The 16,898-nt window shown below is 30.0% G+C and overlaps 1 protein-coding gene across 1 annotated transcript in view; it reads left to right on the forward strand.

The window, feature by feature from the left end:
• The first annotated feature begins 431 nt into the window (after positions 1–431).
• Positions 432–16,898, forward strand: part of LOC109609386 (head-specific guanylate cyclase) — a 57,282-nt gene continuing 40,815 nt past the window's right edge. Inside the window, exons 1-2 of the mRNA XM_049970085.1 lie at positions 432–513; positions 4,409–4,637. Of these exons, the coding sequence (XP_049826042.1) occupies positions 4,461–4,637 (177 nt within the window). The 5' untranslated portion in view covers positions 432–513; positions 4,409–4,460. The remainder of the gene's footprint in view (positions 514–4,408; positions 4,638–16,898) is intronic.

Here is a 16,898-nt window from a genome sequence, read left to right on the forward strand (position 1 = left end):
TGACAAATTCGAAAATTTCTCGTGTTAACTCAACCGGAAGTATCAACCCTTCCCCAAGCACTCGGCCAATCAATCCGCATATCGCCCCGCATCTCGAAACTTTCCCGCAAAAGAATTAATTTCCCGAAAGCACTCGACGCCAACGCTCTCTTACTTTTTTGTCCGGCCGATCATGGTCCACATAATGACCGATCGCGAGTACTTTTTTTCCTTAGCCGCCGCCAAAAACCGCAAACAACCCCGGTGCGGGCGGCACCCCAGTGCGCCGTCGTCGACCGGATCCGCGCTTCTTTCGACGGCTCCGGTTAACGTGTCAGTTGGAATCCGGACGCCGCGTTTACGACGTTGTTTTTTCATTCACCAGTCGTTTGGCGCACTTTCGGATCGCGTGCTTCGGCGGCGGACGCTTCGCACGTGATACTGCTGATATACAGAAGTTGGTTTTTTGATATGGGGCCTGTTTATTAGGGTTGACATCCGGTTGTTTTCGCACGTGACTCTTTCCGGATTCATGTATGTAATTATGTTATGTATATCTTAAGATTTTGTTAGTTGATACCTAATAATTTAATTTGGGTTTTGTTTTCTTGACATTTTATTAGAATTCCTATTTTTATAACTCAAATCATGTGGGCAGACTTAAATGTTACGTATCTGTGAATTTATAAAATTATTGATTATAAAAATTATGGTTAAAAATAGAATTGACCTGATAAGAAACAGTACGTTAATTTACTTAGTTATAAAAATTAGGTCAATGGTATTAATTAAAATAAAATTTATTAAAAGGAAAATTTAAAATTTAAAAAAAAATTGTAAATATTTAATTTTTATTGAAAATGTGGATTAATAAATTTTGTAATCAATCTAATTAAACAGAAATAAATTAATCTTGTATTAATTGAATATTTTTAAAAAATAATTATACAAATATCTGGAGAAACAATAAAGATTTTTCTTCTTGATGAGAAGAAAACAAGACAAAACAAAATTAACATTTAGATAAGATAACACGTAATTTTCAACAGCAATTTCATAGTAATTTAAAAAGTCTTAAATGAAACGGATATGTAAAATGAGTTATTTACGTGTTTTTTTGGATAAAAAGTTTACTCGAATCATATTGAAAGAAAATTATGGCCATATTGAAAGGAATGATTTGTTTGATGTGGAGTTGGAATAATTTATTTCTTTTATTTTTGTGTTTTCCCTTGAAAGTATTTATGACTTTGACGTTTTAATAAGGGTGTTTTGTTTTAGGGTATTGTAATATATTTTTTGTCTTTTGTCTAAGTATATATTGTGTCTTTATCATTTTTATCTTTTTATTCAAAGTAAAAATTTAGTTTTTATAATAAAACAAATTATTTAAAACTTTTATGTTTTATAACAAATAAGTGTGTAATTATTTTCATAAATAATATATTTACTATATGTATTGTATTAAAAATATTACACCTATTACTTGTGACCTTTTAAATTTATAAAACTGTATAATATATAATTAAAAAAAATCAAATAAATGTTTATACATTTTGCTTTTTGATTTTTATTTATTACTCGTATGTTTTTAATCACGAATAAAAAGTATTCAGTTTCTATATTATTTTGTTTTATAAATTAATTAGTTAAGTAACAGTATACCATAGATTAAAAATAAAAATTATTTTATTTTTTACAAAAATTGAATATTTTACTAAAATGAACATAAAAACATTCTGATACAGACAACAATACACATCACAATAAAATTATATTGTATACAATTCAATAAACAATTTCTTTATTATATAATTTGTAAAAGTTATAAACACATAAATGTATTGTCAGACCAGGATATCGTAAATCCACTACAACATCTATCCGATCAATAAATTGAAAATAACCATGTTAAGTAATAGCAAAATCACTATTTTTCCAAATTGCATAGTACGGTACCCTATTTGAGCAATATTTGAAATTTTCTGATGCACTTGTGAATTTTCTCGAGACAATTTACCGTCGAACTATTGAATAAAATCGTTCAAGGTATCCTATTTATAGAACGAGTTAGGCGAAATATGTTAATAGTTTTGAAGACAACAAAAAGACGAATACGTAATGAAATGACACCGTAGTTTTTCACCCGATTGGTGCAATGCACATATAAACAATCGATTAAGCTTTGTTTCGCATTGAAATTGAACGATTGAATATTTAAATGAGCCGTGAGAAATGAGCAATGGTTTTAAGGGTGGCGACGCGGAGTCTACACTTTTATGGTGCGGAGTCTATGTAATGGTTGTTATTTTTAAGGGTTTTCGACATTGACCCACTAAACAAGGCGTTTGTGTCTTTAAACGATGTATCAATAAGATTTCTATCTACACATCCTTTTTATTTTATTAGCAAAAGGTTCACAATTTTTTATATTACCATACTTTTTAATTAATATTAAAAGGATTAAATTTTTTCATTAATTTTAATTTTATTAATGGTAGCTTTAAGTTAAAGTAATATTTGAAATGTAACTTATAACTTTAAAAGCTTTTGGTATTGTTCAGTTGTGTTGATTTTTAGGTTCAGGATCAGATTCCACGTAGAAAAACTGAATTTTATCCGATTCTGGAACAAAATTTCAATTCGTAATATTGCACACGCATAAAGTAAATATTAAACAGTTTAATAAATACAACAATCAAACCGAATGAATGTGTATTTCTTTGATGTTCCATCGGAATTTACTCGGTGAACAAGCCACGCAAATAAATTACAAACTGTGCAAGACGAGTTCGGAGCAATTTGCCAAAGGAATATGCAGAAATAAAAGCGCGTCTTTTATTTCGGTGTGTTAACGTTTCTTTTTTTGCGGAGTCGAGGGAGGAAACAGAAAAAAAAAGAAGATATTACAAAAGATATTCATTTTCGTGGATGCGTAATGTCAGCGTTTTTAAAATACGCCGGCTCTCTAAGTACATGCCATTATGTTCTCACTAAAAAATTATTCACAGCGGCATTTTACCACAGTCCATATCTTAGCTTCAGATTATTTGCATAACGACTTGAGATACGAATTTTCACATCATATAAATACGAGTTTTATGCTCAAAGGAATGATTTTAATCGGTTTACAAGCGCGGAAATTAAATTAAATTAAGCCGTCCATCAGCAAAAATGAAGTAACACTTAAGTTTAGCACACTTGATTTATTATTAACGAAAATAGTGCTCGCAATAAATAATGCTCAAGTAAAATATTGACTAATCCCTTACTCGAAACTTTTTAAGTTAATAAACTCGGATAAAACATCTAAAAATAACATGACGATGGTAATTTTACACGAACAGGGTGCAGCCACTTTGTTTCGAAACTCCATTCGAGGATAATGCTTTTAAAACACAATCGACGAAGGGCAGATGTTGCTGTGCAGTAAAATTTGGTGAATCAACTTTCCGAATTAATAAATTGAAGCTGTGTCATGTTTGGATCGTCAATCAAATTCGGTTTTTTTATAGACGTCCGTTCGACTTTCGAATGTATTATTGTTGAGATGTTTTCAGGGATTTAATAGTCTGGATGGAATTTTTGAATACGTCAAGAGTTTTGATTGACGATTTAATACAGAAAGGCGATTAAAATTGTTTAAAGTATGACTAAATTCATATTGTTAAAACGAACTTGAGATTTTACTTAATTTTTGCAAGTATTGTTAAATATCAGTCTATTTTAAATAAAAATTAATTAATTTGTTCATTTATAAAGAAAATTCTGACGCGGCTAAAACAAAATAAACAAAACATTGATTTCCTAAATTCGGACGTTTCTAAACATGAAAAATGATTTTATCTCTTTTTTAAAGTCAGCAAATTATTCACGAAAAGTGTACTTTTTTATTTCAAATGTCGTTTTTAAATTCTTTTATTATAAAATTAGGGAATTACAAAAAACTTCTTTAAGCATTGACAAATTGTCCTGAATTAATTCAAACACCTTTTTCCAGTGTTTACCGATGAATTTATTTAGTTTTTTTGGCGAACAGGGTGCAAGGAATAATCTACGAAAATTAAATTAATGATTTATTTATTTCCATTGTTTATATTCACAGAAAGTCAACGTAATAATTAGCTTTATATTCAATACAATTCTTTACTTTATTTACGATTGATTAATCATTAAGATGAAGAATTCTAAATAGAACAAATTATTTTGTTCTGTTTAGAATTGTGTATTTCATGAAAGTATTTAATGAATTAATTGTTTTAAATTTCTTTAATTATTTAATTAATTACGAGTTACTAAATTAATTTGATTAATTATATTTATATTATTATTAGATTATTTAGATAGGTACAACAAATTAAACAATATTTGTTTTTCCACTTTTATTTTGACAAAACATAATGAAAAATTTTCTGATTTATTTTTTCAGGTAGACTCATTTTCAGACAGTCCGGTCGCATCACTGAAAATCTAGGGCGACCATGTCGTGTCCATTCAGAAGGTCGTCAACGAGCGCCCATAACGGTGCGATGAAAAGAAGTCTCACGTCCAGACAGAACTCGATCCAGATCCCGGGCGACTATCAGGAAGACGAGGGCACGAACACGCTCAATTTGAAACAGCTGAACGCGGCCATTCTACTCTTGACTGCACCACCTGTAAGCGAAATAATATAACATAATCATCTTTGTTACACGCCGAATGGCTCTATTTAACAATGTACGGTGAAGTTCGATATAAATTCGTGATTTTATGCGTGGTGGATGCAACGAAAGGAAATTTAGCGAGGTACGGTGGTTTCCATCTCGACAAAATAGGAAATTCCTATTAAATATGGACTTCCAATGCATATATTAGTGCCGGAGTAAATTTAATACAGGCCATAAAGTCCAAGTGGAATTCCGAGTGCGAGGGAAATGTTCGTGAAAAGATGGGACGCAAACAAGGTCGCTTTAAATTAAATACCGGTATGATATTATTATTAAAATACTTTTGCGAAACTATAGAAATATTGTAAACATGTCAACAATTTAATCACAATTTGGTACAGGACGTATTTTATTTATAAAGTTGTACGGAGACTAGTGTGCATTTAAATTCTGAAGTTTTCCCGTTTATCATATCCAATTTAAACTTGTTTATAACTCCGGACGAGTTTATAAGAAAATTTCAGACGGACTTTTTTTCTCTAAGGAATTGACAAATATCGTGACTGGCGAAAAAGGAAGAATAATAAATCGTAAAATTAACATTGTAAATTTATTTTAACCTTTACATAATAATATATTACATTCATTTTTAATTTTGTGTTTCAGTTATGCACATTAAAAAAGAGCACAATTAATATGCATGCAGTAAAACCAAAACCAACTAAATAACATACAAAACAAATGCAATTCCCATTCATTTTAAAAATATACAGAAACAAAATTTTCAATCAATTCTGTTGCTTTATTGCTAGTTATATCAACTTTGTCAACAATTTTATTAATTGAAAGAGGATTTTTATACAAAGTAAATCCCAGTTGGTCAGAGATCATCAACGTCCATTATATGAACTGTTTCATGTTTTTCAGTTATTTCAGGATAATGATTCATTTGCCCCAGGCCTTTGGTTTACATGGTCTATTCGTTCAGCCTTCTGAAAAACCATGCTAAACAATACAATAGTTACTTCAAATTTTAATGTCAAAATCAATGTTTATTTTGGATCGGAAATTGACCTTAATTCAGATATTGATTTATAATTTTCATTGTTACTCGATTAGCGATTTCCGTTGGTTAGTTCCTCTGCAACTTTAACGTTGATGCTGTTTTAATAGGGTAATTGGTTTGGGCACGTAGTTTTTACTCGAAATATGCATGATTAATTATTCAATTATTAGTAACAATAAGTTAAAAAAGAAAGGAACCTTGATTAATTTTCGGCCAAAATGTGACCGTTTAATTACCCCTAATTCCGTTTGACTTTTGAAAAACTTTTAACTGGCCATCAAAGAAAAACAACAACATCACAATTAACTGCTAAATTGGTCGGGACATTGAGAATAGCAGGGTGGAAAAGTGGTGGGAAAAGTTGTGTGTAAGTTTCGCGGTGCATTTTAGCGTTAAGGGAAATAAAAAGTTTGTCGATTGCCGGTCCTGATGAGCTTTACACATTATGTAAATGTTATTCATAAAGTTGTGAACTCGCAAAATGCGCCGCGAAATAAATAAAAACATGGACCAATAACGAATAACATTGTCTCTTTCTATTTCATGCCATAATATGCATATTAATTACTGTGTTAGTTCAACTTTTAAGTCGCAACGAGGTGATCGATACTGTAAAGACATGATTTTTTGTTAAATTTCAAATGTAATTAAACACTAATTTATCTGTTTTATTGACAATTTGTAATTATTTTATTTACAACAAAATTTGAAACCTTTAATTGTTTGTATTACATCGCTTATTTTATAATTTAAAAAATGTTTATTTAAGTTATAAATTAATTAACTAAAAATAATATAAATAAACATAAATATATTAAATTTGTGTTTTGTTACATTTAAAATGTATTTAGTTAACTTTATTGATTCGTTATTTTTGTTACAATTAAATATTTCATAAAATTTATTTTACAATAAAAAGTATTTGATAAACTTTATTAATTAATTTAATTATTAGAATTTTATAATGATTTATTTTGTTTTAATCCTTTTTGTTTCATTATAAAAATAAGTAATAAAACATTTTATACTCTCATAATTTAAAATTTCAATTTAATTTAAAATGCATTCATTAAAATAAAGTAGGAGAATATTTGTTAAAAACAACTTTATTATATAAAATTAATAAATTATAATTTAAAAAGTAAAAATAGAAGTGAGTTATTTTTTAAAAATATTTAATAAACCAGTAGTTTCTGTCCCATTTGTTTGTTTTTCAGTTTCAGCGCTTTAATTAAAAGTTTCATTTCACGTATATTTTGTTTGTTTGTGTTTTCTGCCGTCTGTCTCCCAAATAATTATTTTTCCCGTTGATTAAATTTAACTAAAATAATACATTTTTTGAAAAATTAACATACTTAAGTGTAGTTTCATTTCAATTTCAATCAAACCCAATAAAATTAGGAATATCGATTTCACATCCATAATTTACATGAAATTGCAAATGTATTTATTGGCTATACACCCATAAATTGCGACACTTTGAAGCATGCGGCGCACTTTAAGAAAGCTTAAGCTGCAAATAATTTGATTAGAAATAAATTTATGAGCTTTTCGGGTATATATAATCGAATATTGGCACTTTCCAGCTTGTCACTTACCCTTACATTATATTGAAGTTGATATTAACTATAATCCAGATTTATTTTCAATATGTCAAAATTTTACGATACTATCTAAAATCTGAACGTAGCAGAAGAGAAGGGCAAAATTAATAACTGGCTTTTTCTTATGACTGATATTAGATGCTCACACAAAACATCTTTGAATGAGAGTGAATAAATTATTCGACAAATTTGAATAATTCCGGCCTAATAACATTTGATACAATAGCTGAAGGCGTTGTTTAAATAACTCCGCTCAATTATGAAAAGCCATTGTGCCCAATTGAATGCAATGATTAAAATATTAGAAATATTGTACGTATAAATCATAAAAACAACGTGCTCGTAAAAGTTGAATCATCCAGAACGTTGGTAAAGGACCGTCTCCTTATCCAGACATAATTAAAAATGTTGCAGTATATCGACAAGCTCGTGAATAACATGCCTGCGTCAGGATTAAAATTTCGCCCCGTTTTCCACATGCACGTTCTAAAGAGTTTGCATATTCATAACAATATAATGGGGGAGAATGGAGGTTTGTTTTCTGATTGGAAAATCAAGGGAGCTCGGATTATGGTTCCGTACAATAGAGTTGTTCAAGATTAATGTTCATTATTTTCGTTTCAGATTAGGTTTACATGTTTTCACAACCAAGTGTTTGCTCGACTGTGATTGGCAATTTTATGTTTGTTTTTAATATGTAAAGCAAATTTCGAAAAATTAAATTTAATACTTTTAAATATGGTTTCGTTCATTTAATATTAATACACTATTAATACAAAATTTTCATATATGCCACAAATTTGTTTTCTATTACTCAAAACTAACCTAATGTAACATTTTATGTTTAAAAGTGATTTAATTTCACATTCTTCAAAATGAAGTTACCAAATTTTATTAAAAAATATTGCACATTAATAAATTTGTGACAGAATTAAAGGTAACTTTTTCTTAATGAATTTATTACTATTGTCAAAGAAAATAAATTACAAAATAATATGTTAAAAACATTTGAAGTTGTCCCAATATCACCTATTATCAGTTACATATTTTCAAAAATATTATAATATTCTGATCTAATAATGTATTAAGTTAGTATCTATTATTCTCAGATATTTTTAACTTTTTATTTTATGATTTAGTTCATTTAGTTGATCAAAGAACATAATTTAAATACAAAAATGTGATTTTTACGTCTCTCAATGACGTTGCAATTTATTTTTATGAAATTCCATTGTACCCAGTTTAAAAGAGGCTAAATGCCTTATAAACTTTAATATTTCATGATTTACTTGGATTAATTGATCAGAAGATATAACCTGTTAAAAAAATCAGTCTCAGAAATATTAATATGCAACATTTTTTATGAAATTTGATATACAAAGTGTTTCATAACATATCCAAAGTTTGACCTCCATGGTCGCCGGATCTGAATCCTGTAGATTTTTGCATGGGAACAATTTACAACAGCTTTTACAGAAAGACTAAATTGAACTATTTATTTTGATAAATTGGATTCTTATATATTAGTGAGTATGTAATTAAAATTTGTGGGATAAGTTGTGAATAAATACATAAAAATTCTTCAACCAATATATCTTATCCCTTTTTCATGCTCATCTTCATTAAAATAAAACATTAAATAAAAATGTTACATGTGCACCTAGATTAAGTGAGCCACCCTGTATTTAAAGGCAAGTTGTTCATTGTTTTAAAATTTATTTTTAGCTGTTGTGAACTTTTGGAAACATTTCAAGATGTAGAACCATTAAAATGAAATTTTTTCAAAGGTAAATAAAGTCAGAGTAACTTTCCCCCGAAGCATAATTATTCACTACAAAAGCAGCATTCTTGTCCTACTACATAATTTGTTTATTAAATAAACAGAGTCGTGTTGGAAGAATTTAATTAAAACACAAAAGTGCACATATGCTCTGCAATTTTCACATTGTAATCCAACCCCCTCGACGGAATGTCAATTATTTTTAAATTACGCCCTCCACATACCAATTATTAAAAAGTGGTTTTGTGTGGAACGGTATAAATATTACGAATGAACCGTTGTTGTTGGGTAACGTCCCGCTTTTGTTGTATGAAATATGCGGCACAGATTAGGCCTCTTTTATTACGTGTATTTTTTTTTTGTACGTGACTCTATTACGGAGTTGTAAGTGAAGTTCTTGATAAAGTGCAGCTGTAATCTCCGTTATAAAACTTATCGTTCGAGTAATTCATAACAAACCAGCTTAATTGGAGGCGTGGAAAATTTAAATAAATGGGCATGCGTTTTAGGTTCACCCCCTCGTTCGAAATTAATCAAGTGTCGCTGTGAGCGCTTAAATATTTACCCCGGCAAATGTGCAGACAGCACGAACACACATATCGCTAATGGTTTTTAATCCCCAATAGATCACCCTCGAAGATACTACCAGAACTAGTCAAACGGGATCTGCGGGTTAACTAATTAATTACGCCCCGGCAACATTTATATTAAACGGCCCGATCTACTTTCATAAAGCGGCAATTTGATTAAAGGTCTCAAATTCGGTTCGGCTTGTGAAAGAATTGGATTTGGAAACTTTGACTTTCGCCTGTAATTGCATTTTCGCAGAGCATTCAGAGTGGGAATGTCGAACAACAATGGAATCGGTCCTAATTGTAAATATGATCGTCTGATTAAAATTTGTCTCCTAATTAAACTTTATGAATGTCATATGTTTAATGTGGTGTCGACAAGAGTTTTAATCAGATTACGCTTTTGACATGGGCTTTATGTGTTCTAATTGTATGGCGAATTTAATTTTACGGCAGTAACAAAAGAAGGATCAAAGGCAACCCGTATGGTCGCATTCGTATAATTAGATGATAGGACATGTTTTATTATATTCTATAAAAATCTCATTGATGATACGTTGTCGCAAATAAAATATAAATAAACAACTTTTATAGAATGAGCCAGATGTTCCCAACGGCACTCTTCAACTTCAGAAACAAGAAAAAATAGCTCTATATGAAAGAGGACTGAATGTTGGATCCTGGATGTTTAGTCCTAGACAAAATATAAACAAACACATGTTTGTGGTGTGGAGAAAAAATTGTTACAATGTAAAAGTCGAAACAAATAATGGTGGTGGCTTTATCTGACCCAGTTTCCTTAGTTCTCGGCTGCGGAATTTTACATTCAAGATTTATGGCCTAATTTATTTGAGTTAAATCCTCTGTCATCTATTAAGAAGCTCAATATAGAATTTTAAAATTTCACCTATTAAAATGTCAAAATAGTACTATGTACGAATTTAAACGTTAACTTAAAATTTTGTCGGGCAATAAACTAACTGCATATAATCGGATCTTTACTTAGTGCTGTGGCAATAATCAGTTTTGAGTAAGGGAAGACGGTGAACTCGTGTTTCATTAGGATTTTCATCACAATGTAACCAGATTGAGAATACTCGAGGGTACATATATCTCCCGGCTTAAATAATTCATTAACACGTACACTCTGGGCTTACGAACTTACATAAACTTCTGGATATATACTTAAATTCCTGATAGATTCCGAAAAGCTTTTACCAAACTCTCTAATCCTTTAAACTTGCATAGTATTTATTACTTTATTGAGCGGCTTTTTTTACTTCGACTGTCGCTTCCATTTTAACTTTTAGACCGAAAATCAAATTTTACAATAAAGAAAATCACTAAATCCTATAAAGTCTTGAACAAATAATAAAAAACAGACAGTACAGAAATATTTGTAAATAAGACAATAAAACGGAGTTGAAATTTATTCAGATCTTCGTGTTTTATTAGACGCGGTTTTGTTAAGGATGAGGCAGGAACAAAGAAAATCATTTTCTTGAAAGGATGTCTTGTCAATGTAAAAGAGATGATAAGGACCATACTATAGTAAACAAAGGAACATATTAAATGTGAACTTCACTGGAACATTTTCGAAGGGAATAATCGCGTTACTTATATTTGCCTTTGTGGAAATTGCTACAGGAAATTATGTGGTGTAATAAAGGAATTTTCAGTTTGTTTAGCTCTCTATACTCTCATCTCTATTACACAAAATCTGTGCAATATTAAAGAGGCAACATGACAATAATAGTCACGAGCTATAATTTTTTTTTTTTTTTAAATTTCATGTCATATTTAAATCTTGATTGTGCAAAATGAAAAAATATCAATAATTTCTTTGGGGATTATGCAAATTGTAACAAGATTGGATTAAAATTAAAAGGATTTAGAATTTAATATAAAGTGTGTTAGAAAGTGAAAGAATACTTCTTTTTAATAATTGTATAAAAAAAAGTAGAATTTTTAGTGTAGTTTTTTTTTATAACCTTAAGGGAAGAATTTCACAACTTTTTGATTAATGAGGTACTGCCAGAAATGCATATTTTAATTAGATAAAAAATAAAGAGATTAATTATAAAGCCTGTTGAAAAATAAGAGGAAAAATATTACAAATCCTAAGGATTACATAAAACTGAGATTCAATTGGGTCAAAAACAACTATGAGAAATCATGGCTATAACGTAAGAGAATCCTTAATATCGATACACAAAAGAAGAATTGTCTTGGAACAACTTCGAAAAATTGCCTCATTGTGCACATAGTTTCAATCGTCAACAATTGCCCTCGAACCACAAATTCAGCATTCAACGCGTCCGTTGAAGTTAATTCATATTGTTCCTTTTCGGATTATGAAATGTATGGCACATTATGATAGTGAGGAATCAATATTGCCGCCGCTTTACATTCGCAGAACCCGGATTAATCCCCGGCCCTGTTTCGGTCATTATGTTCCGAAGAGGTTCTATTCCAATACGAATCATACAGATGGAGATGTTTGTCGGTAATTTATGGCCCCAGAGATTTATCAGCTGCATTATCCCAACTGGATTTTTGTTCTGTTCAGGAAATACTTTGTCAACAGTTAATAACTGGAAAATCGTGTTATTGAACAAAAAGACGAGATTCCTAACTAAATTTACTTTGGATTCATCTTGAAATAACTGATACGTTTCCGTGCGTTTGAATTTAATTAACACCTCATTGTTGAGGGGATGACAGACGCATTAATAAATCCCAACAATTTTCCTTATAAATTTATCGAATTTTAAGGAGATCAGGTGTTTATACCTCCTATCCTTTTTTCTTGTGTCGAATTTTATCGGTTTAATTTTATTTTCGTCTGATCTTCGCATCCGAAAGTTTTTCACCGAGTCAGGCTTGGCCGGGATGAAAACTCCGAAAGTTGTGTGTCACGGCTTAAAGTATAATGGTAATTATTTAATGTTTGATATTTTGAGCGTGAAGTTTCCTGTGTAATTCCTTCACCGAACTGGATAATTGATGAACTTTCTTTTACCTTTCATGTTGCTTTTTTTTAATGCATCGGGGAAGGTTATTTTTGAAAGTAATTTCTTTATAAACAATCTTAGTATTTTTTTAAGAGGTTTAATATATTAAGTGTTCTAATTTTTTATTAAGGGAATTAAGTGTTCTAATATTTTATTAAGGGAATAATTCAATAATTTATTCTCAAAAAAAAAAAAAAATAATTCTGTTTCTATAGTTAATAAATAAAAAAGTGCAGTAAAAATTGAATAAAAATTGTTTAATATTGAACTGAAAACCGTATTGAAATGCGTTAAATATAAAGTAATTAATTCGAAGCCCATAGAGTAATAGAAATTATTTAATGTTTGATATTTTGAGCTTGAAAGTTTCCAAAGCAATTCCGGGTATCCACTGAACTGGATAATTGATGAACTTTCTTTAACATTTTCAATTTCTTTTTTTAAACAGTCCTGTGAGAGAAGAAGTTAAAAAAATATATTTTCAGATTAAATAAGAAAGAAAATATATTTAAATATTTAAAATTGTTCTCTTAAAAAACTGAATATTGCAGTAAAAGTATAGAAATTCATTTAATAATTAATAATAAATAATTCAAATGTTTAAAATTTTAAAAGATTTTCATTGTAGTTGATAAAACTGAATATGTCTGCTCTATAGACAAATAAATAACACTCCAGCCAAAATAGAATAAAAATTGTTTAGTGCTGAAATTAAAATCCTATTGAAAAGTGCAACATAAAAAAATTAATTTGAAGTGGTTTTGTTCATCGAACAATTAATTTCAATTGATTGTAACGTACTAGTTTACTGTACCAATTCCCAATCGAACAAACATTTCACATCAGTTTTACATCCTGCAATAATTGCAGATTGATAATCAAATATTTAAAATTCAGTTTGTAAAATAAAAAAGACTAAACATTTTACTGCTTTTGTTAATGTTACACATTGAAAATAAGACATTAAAATTATAATTCCTTTGTTCCGACTTGGTGAATGCAGAAAAGGAAACCGCAGTGCTTCAATTAATATTTGTCTTTTCCTTCCCCGGGTAAGTTTCGAGTGAGTTTGAATTGAAATTTTAAAAAACTTCTTCGTTCACGAAAACTTTAGAACAATAGAAATAGTTCGTGTGTTGATAAAGGCTTTGTTCGAGTTTTTTAGTAACTTTTTTCAAGATTGTTCGATGAAATTTAATTAGATTACCTTTGTTCGATCGCTCCTTCTTTCCTAATTAACGGGTCACTGCAACAAAGTATAAAAAACTTAGACATTATAAAAAGTTTTACATGAAAATAATTACCTTTTTATATGTATAAACATAAAAGATATTAAGGTAATCATATTTTACGACTGGCGCCCACTAAAAGTCCAAAATTACCCGCAGGAATAATCCATCAAGGAGCCTGGAATGAAATAATTCGGATAAGGGAATCTCCAATGAAAGGTCCCGCTTTTTGCCATAAAAGTGGGATAATGTATGCTCGGGAGGGTGAGATAGATTCGTTTTAAATTTATTTTAAACCCTCTTTTTCACACATTTTTACCAGATAGATCGCCCCAATAAAAGCAGAGTCCCCGGGCATCGATAGATGAAACAGCCCCGGCATAAATTATGTAATTCCCGCCCTTCAGTTTTGACCAAACCTTGCCTTAACTTTATTTATTTAACTTGACGTCGGTGTTATAACGTTTTACAAATATAAATAATAAAAATGTCGATATTAAAAACAAACTTTCATGTAGCAATACGTGTAATATAAAAGTTGACGTCGTAAAAAGTTTAACAGCAATAAAGTTTATGCTCACGGTTCAAAGTGAATTCATTCTGGAAAATATGTCTTTACAAACACACATTTCATAATGAAATTGAATGCACATCCTGAAAACGATCAAATTGTCTAAGTAAAATATCATAAATCCTGCTGTAAAAAACTTCACAATTTAATAAAGTTATATTCGAATATTGCAATTTATTCTCAAGAAGTGCCGTTTGTCATTTATCAATTTAATTATACAACGGAAAATGTTGCAGAAAATATCTTTCTGTGCGCATAATATCAATTTACCCCGCTGTATTTATATTCAGAAATTAAATTCCGCTCGGCGATATCAACGTTGCATTTCGATTAATTTTAATTAACAAATATTACTGGGGCGTTTTTAATTAATATTTCAGCGTGAATTAATAATTTTCGATAAGGGCTAATTAAATTATTGCGAGCAACAAATTAATTTTCCTTTATTAGGAGATCAAACAGTTTCCAAATTTTCAGACCCACTCAATATTTTATTTTAACGTTCATCTAATAACTAAAAATTTGGCGCATTCGCCTTATTTTTAACTTTGTGGCGCATCCACCATTTTTATTAATCTTTCTAGTTTTAAAATTCTTATTGAAATTATATCAAAAGTGTGGCATATCCATTTTCTTTCGAACAACTTCAAAATTTTCAGACCCACTCAATATTTTATTTTAACCTTTATCTAATAACACAGTAAAATTCAAAATCTTATTGAGAATGTTATTTATGACAAAAGTTCGACGAATCCATTTTGTGCCCGTACTGTTCGAGAGTGGTGCAGAAATTTGATTTGGCGGGTCTAGACCAAACAGTAGGAAAATGTGCAATACATTCGATAAAAACGGGAATGGAGATAGCAAAAAGGGGGGCGAGGGGAAAAAATCCGGGCGCATCCCCCCGAAGTGTACGGGTAGGAAGAGGAAGACTTGCTCCTTGAAAATCCCACGGACTGACAGGCGCACATCTAACTTTCCTATTGTTTTTTAGGATTCCCCCGTTTTGTTTTTACCTTCGCTACTGTTTTATTGTTCGGATCCGGCTATTGCTATTTTCCCCCGTTCGTAAACCTGTAATTCGTGTTCTGTGTTTTTGTTTTAGTTTATCGCATTTTAAATGGTTCTTTTTAAATTCATCTGTATTCAAACTGTTTAAGTAGATTCTTTTTAAAACCGAAAACACATTTATTCGGATTTAGTGTTGTGTTGCATAAACCGTTCGCAAACTTAAACGCAGTTGTTGCATCAATAAAAATCACTTGCATCTGAAATTGTCCTCGTTAAAATCAATTTAAAGCAACTTTTACGATGTTTTAAATATGGAAATTAAGTTTTATCTCGGTTTTATCAAGTTGGGAAATAGGTCAAACAATTGCTACAAAAACCCCGGATAGGAACTGTCGTTTGTGTTTAGTACACTCGAGCCAAATTTTAAATAGATAAAAAAGTCGATTTGTAAACATGTTTTCGACAATTCCTCATGTTGCATCGTTGTGCAAACTTTGCAGGATTGCTTCTCTGAGAAGAAGTTGAAAAAGTGATGGAAATTCATGTTTCCTGTTGGTTATTTCGAATTTTCACAGCTGAAAAGTCGTAAAGCTTTTCCAATTCTATATTATTATATGCATTTTTGTGTGGCATCGTTAAAAATGCAAAAACGACGACGAATGTAAGTCCCTTCATTTGTTAGGAATTCTTCGGAAATTTCTTTGGAAAGATATTTTATGGGTAGAAAAATGTTTTATACAAACGAAACAAATTGTGGATGCTGTTAATAACTGATGTGATTTAAAATTGATAACTCATGTATCAAAATTTTGCGCATTCGCCTTATTTTTACCTTTATGGCGCATCCACCATTTTTATTAATCTCTCTAGTTTATTGTGTTTGCATAGTTGTGCAAACTTTGCAGGATTGCTTCTCTGAGACGAAGTTGACAAAGTGATGGAAACTCATGTTTCCTGTTGGTTATTTCGGATTTTCACCGTTGAAAAGTCGTGAAGCTTTTCCAATTCTATATTATTATAATTGTATGCATTTTTGTGTGGCATCGTTAAAAATGCAAAAACGACGACGAATGTAAGTCCTCTCATTTGTTAGGAATTCTTCGGTAACTTCTTTGGAAAGATATTTTATGGGTAGAAAAATGTTTTATACGAAGTAGTTATTTAAAATTTTTCTCTTTTATGGAAAACGTTTGTTGTTGTCGACTTTGACATTTCTCAGTACAAAAAATAAAGCAAAAATTTATAAAAGCATTAAATTGTCAATTTCGTTCAAAGGCAGTTTGATTTATAGAAATCATAAAATATGGCGTTTCCCATTTATGAATTTTCCAGTAATTGGTATCAAAAACGATCATCAATCAAACGATAAATGACTAATTGCAAAAATTGAATTCAAATCAATTCGGACACATTTTGTCAACAC

This window comes from Aethina tumida, chromosome 7 (genome assembly GCF_024364675.1).
Source record: "Aethina tumida isolate Nest 87 chromosome 7, icAetTumi1.1, whole genome shotgun sequence".
NCBI classification, from domain to species: Eukaryota; Metazoa; Arthropoda; class Insecta; order Coleoptera; family Nitidulidae; genus Aethina; species Aethina tumida.